Source organism: Ciconia boyciana, chromosome 1 (genome assembly GCF_034638445.1).
Source record: "Ciconia boyciana chromosome 1, ASM3463844v1, whole genome shotgun sequence".
NCBI classification, from domain to species: Eukaryota; Metazoa; Chordata; class Aves; order Ciconiiformes; family Ciconiidae; genus Ciconia; species Ciconia boyciana.
This window is the reverse complement of record NC_132934.1, coordinates 205826391-205839015: the sequence shown is the minus strand read 5'-3', so window position 1 is coordinate 205839015 and position 12625 is coordinate 205826391. Positions and strand designations below refer to the sequence as shown.

The 12625-nt window shown below is 35.8% G+C and overlaps 1 protein-coding gene across 1 annotated transcript in view; it reads left to right on the top strand.

The window, feature by feature from the left end:
* Positions 1-12625, top strand: part of CNTN5 (contactin 5) — a 270290-nt gene that overhangs the window by 135849 nt on the left and 121816 nt on the right. Inside the window, exons 10-11 of the mRNA XM_072858415.1 lie at positions 273-402; positions 2599-2749. Of these exons, the coding sequence (XP_072714516.1) occupies positions 273-402; positions 2599-2749 (281 nt within the window). The remainder of the gene's footprint in view (positions 1-272; positions 403-2598; positions 2750-12625) is intronic.

Below are 12625 nucleotides of genomic sequence, written 5' to 3'. Positions count from 1 at the left end.
ACAAGCAAACAAAAGCAAGCCTTGGAGATAGTGAACTTGCACTGAAAAATATTTGCCTTTAAATATTTTTGGAGTTTTTTCTGCCCTCCCCCATCCACTTTATCCTTGTCATTTGTTATATAACAAGAAAAAAGTAAGCCCAAGGAAATTTGTTGCTCAGTTTTATTTTTGCTTAATAATGTCTTTTGTCCCTTTGCCTTAAGCTCATAGCACAGCAAATTTCCAGTGCCTGTTTGCTTTTATAGAATTATTCTTTTTTTATTCCATTACAGAGCAGGATTGAGATGGTTAATGGTGTTCTGATGATCCACAATGTGAATCTCTCAGATGCTGGAATGTATCAGTGCTTAGCAGAAAATAAGTATGGCACCATTTATGTCAGTGCCGAGCTGAAGATTTTAGGTGAGTATTATCAAAAAAGGACAGACTGTTCCTTTTTTTCCCTTTGATAATTACATTTGTTCTTGCTCTGTTGTGATAAGGAACAGCTTCTGCCATTCCAAACTTAGCAGAGCAGTTAAAAGTGGGTTCCTTTTTCTTATTATTATTTATGTGTGAGTGGGTCCTTTGTTGCTCAAGAGAGCACAGGTCCTTCTGTTAACTGAAAATTTTCCTTCATAAATTACTGACATAGTTACATTTTGTGACTATTTCTCAAATAAGGCTATTTCAGTTCAAATACATGGAAAAATATTTTTTACTCCTTTAAAAATAAGTGCAGGAGAAGAAACTTAGAGAAAGTAAATATATTTTAGTCTCTGTTAAAACTAGATTATTATTTCTACCAAGGCTATTATTCAAAGGTAATTAAGCATGATCTTAGTTTTAAAGATGTAAAAATTTCCTATGAAGTCACCAGAACTGATTGAATACTGGAAATTAGATACTTAAGCTAATACCATCCCATAGTAAAGCAAATACACTACATAGTGTTACCTGGAAATACAATGAAAATTTCATTATTCAAAAGTTGAAGTGGAGAGTTAGTGGAGAAAAACTTGAAGCATGTCTTTCCAACACTCTAGTTTTCCTTAAAGCAAACTATGGTAACACACAATGGCACAATACTGATAAGAAGAATTCCACGGGGTTAAGTGAGACAGACTTGTAAGAGTCTCATGATCTTTATTAGAGTATGGTATAGCTGGAAGAGAGGTCTCTGTCACAGTAAGTCAATGGCCATATCAGAGATTAGAGGTCTCTGCATCGCTCAAACCTTGCCGATTTCAAAACCTACACCTGGGAATCATTCTTGTAAACTCCCAGTCAAATGAATAATAAAGCTGAAGTTACTGAAATAATACACTACATTTGAGCTAAGATTTGGTTCTTCTGAAGAATAATCTATCTAGTACATTTCCACTATTTCCTAGCTGGCCAACATTAGAATTTCACTGATAACTCTTGAAAATATTTCTGTCTAGCCATAAATTAAAACCCACGGTCAGTGGTTGCTCTCTTTCCATCACTTTCCTTTGTCACTTGTGATTCAGTCAGCAAAGAGATCCCTGCTGGTTACAGTGTTCTCTTGCTCTGTTTTTTCTATCTATTATAAAATAGATATACCTATTATATCAGGTAGTTGTACACTTTCTTTGATATTCTCTAATATTGGAAACGGCCATTATCTGTTGCTGCAGTAAAATCAGCCTTTCATTTTGTCACTTGTGAAACTGTACCCCTGTTAAATTTTAACCATAATGTTGCATTAAAGAAGCAGTTGTGTTTAATTTTCTGGATTATTAAAGGGAAAAGAACAGAATAAATTGTCCATATAAATAGCTCTGGTATGGAAATTACCCAAAATAATGGTAGGAAATTCCTACATATTTGAGGTAATGGAGTGTAATATGTTCCTATATGTGTAGCTGAGATAGTTGCGGGGGGGCTTTGGCTTTGCAAAACTGGTTTAAGAAAAACACAAGCAAATGAGATTATTTGAGAACAACTGTCCTTTCCTGGTGTGAAATTACAGTAATTAGTGTCATTTTGTGATACATGTATTGCCTTAGCTGATGTATTGTAATCAATGGGACTTCTTGAAAAGTGAAGTACTAAGAACAGCACGTGGTTAAATATCTTCTAAGAAGTTCTCACTTTTCAATTCTCAACATTCAGCTGACTACAAAAAGGGAAAGCAATAAAATTTCTCTAACAGTAATACTTTTTGTAAGAATTAACTCCAGAGAGTTCATTTTGGATAGTTGTGGAATTTAAACTTCTTTTCATTTTGAACTAGTTACTTCTAAAAAGTTATCTATGAAATCCAAAAATTTTGGAAAAGGTGTAGTTAAATCAACTGTAGTATTTAATCTCTAAAGCTGTTGGATTTCACAAGCAATCTTACTTTAGTATGCTGATGTGAAGGACATCTCACTAATTCACCACTGGATTAAGTTATAGACCTGCCACTAGTCTTGGCTGCTGATTTCAAATATTTTGTAAAATTCCATCTAATTCGCAGTGTAATAATTTCTAAGCCAAAAATGAAGATTCTATCCCCCAAACCAAATCTGTTATTCTAATCTTCTAGTAGAATGTAATGAAACAGGAAGCTGTGATTGTTCTCTGTAGAGTTAACGTATTTCTTTTTAACAGCTTCAGCTCCCACTTTCCCACTAAATCAAATGAGGAAAACAATAATTATTACCAAGGGCCAAGAAGTTGTCATTGAGTGCAAGCCACAAGCCTCTCCAAAGCCAACTATCACTTGGAAGAAAGGAGACAAAGCGTTAAGGGAGAGTAAGAGGTCAGAAGCCTGTTCGGTAAACTAAATACTGTGTTTGCATGTTTGATTCTGTGATATGATATGAAAATATAGCAAGTGACAAGAACATGTTAGCATGGGTATGGTATATTTATTTTGTCAAGCTGATTTGTCTGACAGTAGTGACTTTATTGTTTCCACAATATTGAAATGAAAAATCTTAAAATTGTTCAGAGATGCAGACAAATGAAAAGAAGTTATTATTTTGGTTTTTTCTCTATTTTCTGTTACTCCTTTCAAAAATGCTTCAGTTATACTGTAGAGATACTACACATTTAGTGTATGAGGGTACTAAAAGCATAGAGGCTGAAGTAGTCAGGACCACATAAAATATCAAATGTGCTTATTCATTTGAAATAATTTTAATAAGGCAGATTTGCAGCTTGATCACAATGGAAGTCTGTCTAAGAATAGCTTTAAAATGATTCAGAGAAGAAAAATACGATTCCATTATGGGATTTAATTACACAAATAATTTCTCCACTCAGCAGCACATCTGTTTAACAGAATATGTTTGATTAAATAAGTTCCGTCCAGCTCTGTACGTTAAACATAGTTTAAGCACTGCAGGTTAAATGCCAGCTGTAATTGCACTTTACAAGATTGCATGTCTGTACACTAGAATAGTTTTGCCACCCTGCACATGGTCTTTAAGTACACAGAGCAATCTTATCTTCTTTCTGGTAATGTATGTGAATAAACCACTTAAACTGACTTGTATGGCATTAGTCAAAAAGATAAAAGCAAGGCCTTTTTGTTCATTTGTACAATAGTGATGAAGGCAGTAGAGCGCATCTGCCCTCATTAGCTGCAAAAGCCATTTCATTCAGGTGAGTTTTAGTTTCATCTCATGCCATTCATTTTGTTCTGAGAAGGAAAAACGGGTAACTTTTCATGCCATATTGGATCTTTGTGGGGGCAGAGCGAAAGACCATGATATACAACATTTTACTAACAGGTATGAGTTGTATAGTACATATTGACAAGATATGACAGAATGATATTGCAAATATGCTGATAATATCAAATATTCTGAGACTGATGCCTCTATGCTGTAGCTACACAGTTAACTGTTTTCACTACATGACCTTTTCCTCTCGTCTCCACAAAACTCACTGTGGTTTCTCTGATCACCACATGTAAATCACATTTTAATCCAAGACCAGTAAAGCATTTTGGTAATTACTTGATGTCTGTCCAAACATAGCCTAACTCTGAAGTTAAAATCTCATAAAAATAAGATCTGGAACTACATTTTTGCCATTTGCAGCTTTTGATACTTGCTTGTTTTGACAGAGGCTGGAATGGAAAATTATGAAACATGGAATATAAAAAGCTGGTTGAACTACCTCAAATCTTTGAAAGACTTGGGTTGTGTTCAACTTAATTTTTAGTCAGCTGTTCAGGGAGTATCTTGTGTCATTCAGAGCAGTTCCCCTGCATCTACTGTTTATAGAGGGATGGGGGTGAGGGGAATATCAGTTTCAAGGGAATTCAGTTCTCCCTCTACGTATGGTATGCTTTAAACAACAACAACAGGGTCTGTTTGAAGAGGAGATGAGGAAGCCTATCGTGATTTTTGGAAAGGAAGTGTAAATCAATGGAAGTAGTATGTGTGTTTCCATGTTTTGGGTACTCTGAGAAGGAACTGTTGGAAGGGAACTGTGTAAAACATTTTAAAAAAGGAATAATCTGACATGATGAGAACATCTATATACTTTAAAAATTGGCTTTCTTCATAGACTGCTGATTAAAGTCCCAGCAAAAAACAATTAGGAACTGTCATGTAATGCGTTTGCATAGAAAGTTAAACCATCAAAGATTTTTTTTTTTTTTAAAAAGCATTGATTAAATAATAAGGAAGGGCAAGGATAGAACAGCAGAATATATTGTTTTCTTTTCTGCCACAGCTTATTCCTCTTCTAGAGTCTTGTACCAAGTGCATGTTGTGTTTTATTTTTTCCAAATCTGCCAGCCAAGAAAAGGAACTTGCTCCATTTAGCCACATCTGTTAGAAAAGTCTCCAAACAAAAGAGACCTTCCTCTCTACGGAGAAGGAGAAATTCCACTTGACTAGTGGGTCTGCTATCATCTGGTCCACCTCTTCCAAGCTGTGTTGCCTCCTTAGGTGTTCCTCCATACAACCAAAAGCTGGTTGACAGAAATACCTCAAGTGACATTTCTGTTTGTAACTGAGCAGAAGGCTGAGTTTGTTCCTGTGGGACTCATGGCTGGGTACAGTTCTCACTGCAGTCAGACCTTGACTCTAGCTCCTGGAATTTAATGCAGTCTGAAAGCCTCAGATGTTTCAGATGCATTCAAAAGGCAAAAGCCACTCACTTGGCAACATAACTGTGGAAAGAGCCTTCATGAGCTCCATCTCTTGGTCGGTTTTTACCTTAGAAAAAATTATCCAAATCAAGGTCTTCATCTTTACAGTCTTTCTATGTTAGGTTTGCTCTCCCTGGTGAACAATCATTATTTTGAGAAGTCAGATCATTTGATTCCACTTGGAAATCATCTGTATATTATAACAGCTCTTTTGAACTGGGTTCTGAATGAGTGGCCAGTTTATAAGATAGAGCAAAAAAAGTGGATATTCACAACTATTTGCTGACAAAAAGTATCATTTTGAGTGTTACAATCTCATAAATGTTTTTAAATTTGATGAAATTACTCCTATAGAAACATACTTATTTAATAAAGATTCCAAAGTATTCACAATTCATTCTATTAATCAGATGTAAAGACCAAGACCTGCTGCAAAAGCCACATTTTAATGAAATAAAATATATGGTCTCGGAGATCTACTATGCAGAAGATTAAAACTTCCAAAGAACAAGGCATAGTCTGTGAAGCTTACTGATACAGGACATTTAATGATCACTATCAACATTTGAAAGGAACTACATGTAAAATTCAAATCTCTTTCATATATCATTATCTCAGTGAGTTGTTAATACAGTCAAACAAATATAAGTTCATCAGCATTTTCACTTAAAAGTTAAGAGGAGGGGAAAAAAAAGCTATTGTGATACTTCTATTTTGGAATTAAAACATACCTGAGCACAATAGCAATGGGAGTCGTGTAGGTAGAGAAACACATTTAAGCTACATATTTTCATTAGTCATCTCACAATAATTAAAATTGTTAATGATCTTTCCTATCCACTTGTTTCTCTATTGTCTCATAGGCTGATAGATGACTGTGTGTAATTTATGGCAGCCTGTGATAATGTGTACTCTGGTTATTGATTTGAACATTGAGTTTTTTAGTCCATAAGAATTTTGTAAAGAACTTTTGAATCTTTTAGTTCACAAGTAGTTTTGGTTTTATAGAAAAGTCAATTATATTGGGATCCAAGTCTGAAAAAATAAGTTTACGCTTTGATTTGTAAGAAAATGTTTGGTTGGAACTTTGATTTAGGTCCTAAATAGGAAGAATTGGGCCCCTGGGCAAGAGTATGGTGATCAACAAACATTTTTGTGAAGCTTCTGAAATATTCCAATCAGATACTTCCTAATCTGTAATCAAACAAAAGTGATGTTTAATAACATTATTTTATGTAGACAGTAAACTTTATAATACACAGTAGAATAGACTAGAATCTGCTGTCAGTTACATCAATATAAATCATGAGTAATGCTAACAAAGTCAATGATTAAATTCTGGACAAACATTTCTTATAAATTCTTTCAGTTCCTGTGTTCAGGCTTTTGTAAATTGCAGGTATTTTCTAATGATTTACCACTGCACAAATTTTCATGAGCCATTAATCCATGAGCTGTAATCTCTGTTTCATCACTTTCTTAAAGTCACCTACCTTTCTTGTCTAGATTCCCCTCTAGTACTGACTATAGCTGATGTTTAAACAGATATGCTTGAGGAATCATAGGTATTAAAAAGCAGTATAAGTCTTTGTTCATCTGTTTTTGTTCTTTCTCTTACATCTAAAATATTCTTCTCATTAAACTTATATTGAATTGTCACTCTAGCTCATTATTTCCATTACATATCCATTAATTATAGTTAAAATACAATCATTCAAAAGCACACTAGCAGTGCAAAGAGCTCTATTCAGTCCCTATTTTTTCTTCTCCATTCAGACTACCAAGAAATAAAAAAAAAAGCACAATTTAACCAACAAATGGGTAACTGAGGAAGCAGGATTTTTATAGTGCCAATTTTGTGTTGCTTTATTTTGCTTTTGTTCCTTTTTCTTTTGAAGCTTCTCAAATAATAATGTTTATTTTATCAACGTTTCTTGTGTATCTCAATTTGTGTGCAGATTAATATTTAATCTAAAAAAATCTAAATACAGTGATGTCTAAACATATATGTATGCATTGGTAACATAGTTCTGCATTTATTGACTGCTCCCTTTCCGTATGGCACAGTTTAAGCTTTCTCCTTCACATGACAGAACAAGCTTTGCAGAAAAACATTAATAGTCTCCGAAGGTCAGATTCACAGTAGATCACCATGAGCAGAACAACAGTGCCAATCTCTCTGTGGCCATTGTATAATTGCTCACATTCATCTACCTAGGTCCAAGGTTAACTTTGCCTGAGGACCTAAATATATTAAGCATTTCTGTGAGGAAAAGGAATGGTAACAATACTCCACCTGCCACTTCAATTCAGCCACTTTTCCTATGGAGCAATTAGTTTCCTGCATTCCACTTCTGTTTGAAGGAGTTCTGGAGATAAGGTGAGGAACTTTTAGCAGGTTAAGTAGCAGAGGGAATTTTAGATAGTTTGAATGCAATAGCCTGGCCTGGGTTTGGCCAGGACACAAACTTCAACATCCCTATTCCTGCAGTAGACATCATGGTGGTTTTTTATTGATTGCAAGTGGGTAAAACCTTTTTATTCTGTATTCTCTGAATGATATCAAGGAATCACAGAAGAGCTGGGAGTGGCAGGGACCTCTGCATATCACGGGGTCCAACACCCCTTATCAGAGCAGGGTCAGCTATAACAGGTTGCTCAAGGTCATGTTCAGTCAGGTTTTGAGTATCTCCAAGGATGGAGACACCACAGCCTATCTGGGAAAGTTGTTCCAGTTAATCACCCCTACAGTAAGAAAGAAAGATATTCTTATGTTTCAGTGGAATTGATGTTTAAATGGAATTGCCTGTATTTCAGTTTGTGCCTATTGCCACTGAGAAGAGTCTGGTTCTGTCTGCTTACTCCCTCCCATCAGTATGTGTATCAGTCAGTCAGTGTGTCAACCAGCTGGGAGGCTCTGATCTATAATAAATATGGCCATATACTGAATTAACATCAATGCTTCTTCCATGACACATGAAATTCTCCATTCAGATCTGCCCCAAACCTGCTTGACCACCAAAATTCATAAAATTGAGATGTCACTTCCTCATACAAGTAAGTATACTTACTTACTCATACACCTAAGTATACTTACTTACTCATACTCACTTACTCATACAAGTAAGTAAGTATACAAGTAACTCATACCTGCCCACTGTGTATTGCCATGTAGCAAAGTTACTGTCTGCCTGACATGTTCTTCATTTACTGTGTGCCTCACTTGAGGTCATTGGGACTGATTTGCAGCCATAGAGAAACCTGTAGAAGCTGTACACTGAACAATGAAGTACTGGATATTAATAGCAAGTGCTCTGACAGTCAGTCTTTAAATACCACAAATAAAACTAGTGGATACTGAAAATAGGGAGACATTAATATTTGTGAAACTATCAGGCATTAAAAACATGGGAAAATATTAATGAGGAAATTCTGTCTTCATAGTCATGTGGATATAAAATTTCAAGCCACACATTGACCCATGAAGAACAGGAAAACACTAAACAGTACCCATTAACTGAGAATCATCGTCTATAGGTACTAAATGAAGAATAAATCCACGGGAGGGGACAAAGTGTTCAAGCTGTGTGTAACATAATACACGAGGGAGTGAATTGAGGCTGCTGAAATTTTGCCTTTACTTAAGTTTGCATCATTTTGTGTTCTTTCAGTTATGTTTCTCTAACATTCAGCAGCTGTGAAAGAAATCAGAGAAAAGAAAGAGAAGAAAGAGATCGTGTATGGCGACATTAAATTCCAAATACTAATATAGGATGGCTACAGTGTTGCTAAACAGACACAGGGAAGCCTGAGACTATTGCCTTTTACCTACCTTCAGGTTAATACTGAAGTCTTTGAACTACAGAAGTAGTGGTCCTGTATGCCTAGATATTTCATCTGTCACACTTTGCTTGCAATTAGTGGAAACACATAGAGCACTTAAATCTAAAAATATCATCATTCAAAAACTTAGAAATGGACATGTTTTTATATTCTTCTGGTGTCTCGGATTCCTTCATTTTCAGTTTTGACAGGTTCTTATTACAGTTTTGCTCTTCACTCTACTATATTTAAGGATCTGTCAGTGTTCCCATTGTAAATTCCTATTTTAATGGCTTTATAGCTCAATTGCTATGAAAAAAATCAAAGAAGAAAAGAAAAAGAAGGGTGTTTCAGAGCAGAAACAAGAAAAAAATTATTTGAGTTTGCAGGTGAAATTTGTATTCAATTTTATAAAGTGCTTTTGTTAGTACATGTGTTATGTTTTTAAATATGAACATGTATTTGCGTGTAACAGAGGTATATATTATATGTTTTCTTCATAATCATGGTGGTAGCTTTCCAAAAGAATTTCAGTTCCATTTAACTGTGGTATGTAACGTTTGTTTAAACTGAAAACTGTTCCCTGTGAAGACAAAAGAAAGTATGTATGTAAAATGGATGAAAAATTATTCTGAACTGTAATTTTCAATTGGTCCCTAAGTTGCACCAGGCTCAACTTGTATCTGGCACAAGCTTTTCTGCATCTGTGTGATCAGCCACCCAGACAGCACAGTAGCTCAGTCTACTACCCTTCCACTTTTTGGTGAAAATACCATAAATTTTTTTCCTGGTAATAAAGAAAGATCTTCAGAATTAAACCAACTATAGGAGCAGATTATTAAGCAGTTTGAAGATTTTACTTTGTGTCCCCGGTTAAATATCCAAAGAGAATGGCCACTCATGAGTTTCAAATAGCATTTCCCACAGGCTACCAAATGAATTCTGTGGTTATATTCAAGGAAATTGTTATCTACAAGATCCTAAATGACTTCTCTGAACTGAAACATCCCAGTCTTCCCAGGAATGGTATTCAAGACAATACTTTATATTTTTTCTCCTTAATACAGTACTTCATATACTGCTATACAGCTATTTAGGCACTCACTGACTCTTTTTAGTGAAATAATGCATGATTCTGATACAGAAGTGTATGTCTAGGTAACAGTGCATTGAAGTATACATTATTTTAGAAAAACATTCTCTTCTTCACTCGTTGGATTGATATTTGAAGAAGTATTCCACCATATCTTACCAATTTTCAATTCAAATGGGATTCAATTGTGTAAAAACAGATATGCAGTTCCCTACAATAACCCCCCTGGCCTCCATCTGCTTTGTCAGCAGAGTGCGAGTCTCATATAATTACTCTGTAGTGTCCATCAAGCACATGTGGATGTTTTGGACCTCTTCAGGCAGCTCCAGACTAGACACTAATACTTAGGGAGCTGAGTCCCACCCTGTATGACCTTGCTTTTTGGTATTTCCATACAATTGAATTTCTTTGCTGAACTGTAAGTGTCCCATATATATATATATATATCCCATAGCCCTGCTGAAAAGAAAAAGCTGAAGAGCTCAACCTTTTTAAGTTGCTAACAACCACAAGACAGTTGATCTGCTGTATATGCCTTGAATTTGAATATCTGCTTACACAACTCAACTAATTATCAGTTGAGCAAACAGTTCATGAATTGTGATTCTAACTATGATTCATTTCTTTGCTGTTGTTATAAATAGCTGCCCACTTGTGCACCACACAGGCAGAATATGACAAGTCATCAGACGCCTAAAGGTTTTCCTTTGCTTAAGGCTCTTCAGACTATGACTTTCAGCATAATTTGTCCCTAATAGAAACCTCATCTAAAGTTCTTGGGAATTTAAACACTTAACTTCATGCCAACAGCTGATCCCCAGATTCCCAAGTGGCACTTTAATGATCAAAAAGTAGTGAAGAGAGAAAATGCTGAGGACATTAAGAAAGAGAAACTTCATGACAGAAACTCTTATCTTCCTGAGAGACTTCCGCAAGTCACTTCTTTTCAATTTGTGCATAAATCATGGTCTAATTTAGCTATGGCAGGCTCATAATGGGAATTAAAGATCTGGTTATAAAGTAGAAAAGGGAAACAATGATAACCTTGACTAAATAATAAAAACAAATGGCAAGATCATCCCTTCACAAAAAAGGATCTTTGTTCAAAAGCAGCACTCGTTTGCTAATTGATCGTATTACACAACATGAGTTTTGACAACACAATGATTTTGGCCACACTCCTAAACAACTCTTACTCTTTACTCGTGTTCTCTTACAGAGAACAAGATTAAAGAAACAGTCGAGTACCCATCATGCCTGAAACATTTCCTGCTTTGTGGACCTTAGACAAGAGGTTTGCTTTTCTGTACCTATGGGTGCAGCCGGATCTGGTTTCAGTGACAAAGCTAAATTGCTGAAATTTCCTTCCCTCATCTCAGGCCTCTTGCTTTACAATCAAAAGATTTAGGGATCTGATTCAGATGAAAAATAGCACCTTTATTTCACCTGGGCTGGTTTTTTGCTAGATCATTTCCCTTGTCAGCTGGTCACACAGATGCAGACATGCATGTGCCGGAGCAGCCCAGGAAGGATCGGAGGGACTGGCCATGGACCGAGACAGGTGCTCGCAGCAGAGGAGTGTCCAGGACAGAACACAAAGCAAGTCTCACATTTTCCTGCCTATATATGCTGTATACCAGTTAGGGCAGATGATTTACCTACACAAGCAAACTAAAAGCTGCCTTGTAATGTTGCCTGAGATTGCACTGGGATGCAATCAGCTATGTTATTAAGCAGTTAGTTCCTGGCTGGATGTTAGCCTCCATCAAGTAGCTGTCCTCAAGTAGTTCTTAGGCATCTTAGGGGTCTGTGCATGCCAAAAGCCATTGCTGCTAAGCTGTCTGCGTGCTGCCACCATGTTTTAAAGGCTAACAGCATTTAATAGGATGGAAACAGTTCTGTGATAGCTGGCTTCAATATATGGACTGAGTATGTCTATTTATTTCCCTGATAGAGAAATAATCACTGTTTGAGTTGTGCAGCACATGAGAGTCTTCCCTCAGCCAGAATCTCTGGGCATTTTCACTGAATTAGTCACACTGAAATAGTGAGAAGATAAATAATAATTACTGTTGCTCAGTGACATGTTAACATATAGCAATAAAATGTTTAAAGTTTGTAAGCACCAAGTCTATTTTTAAATTACGAAGAAACAGAATGTTAAAGAAGAATTTCCCAAGGCATTGTGGGAAATTTGTGAAATGAACCCCGATTGTTTGGATTGAGAAATCTTGTCAGACTCCTAAATATGAGCATATACTTCGAGTGTATCTTTTAATTTATAGCACCGTAAAGGGCAAACTGCGTTTTAAGTGATGCTCAATATTTTGTTAGATCTAGTAGTCAGCATTCATGATCTGTGTGGAGACTACAAAGATCTTCTACATGCAGGCTGCTAAAATTAATTTTGCCCCAGAAAGCCACCTTCCCAGGGAATATTCTTCCTTATCTGTCATAAATCTAAACTAGTTAAGGTGGCTTTTCAACAGATTATCACCTATTGCATCAAGATTTAGTGATCTTTGTAGCTATATTATGAAATTTATTATTAAATTTCAAAATTTAAAGGGAATTTGTGATGTATTTGGCATCTTCTCTCACATTATATTCTG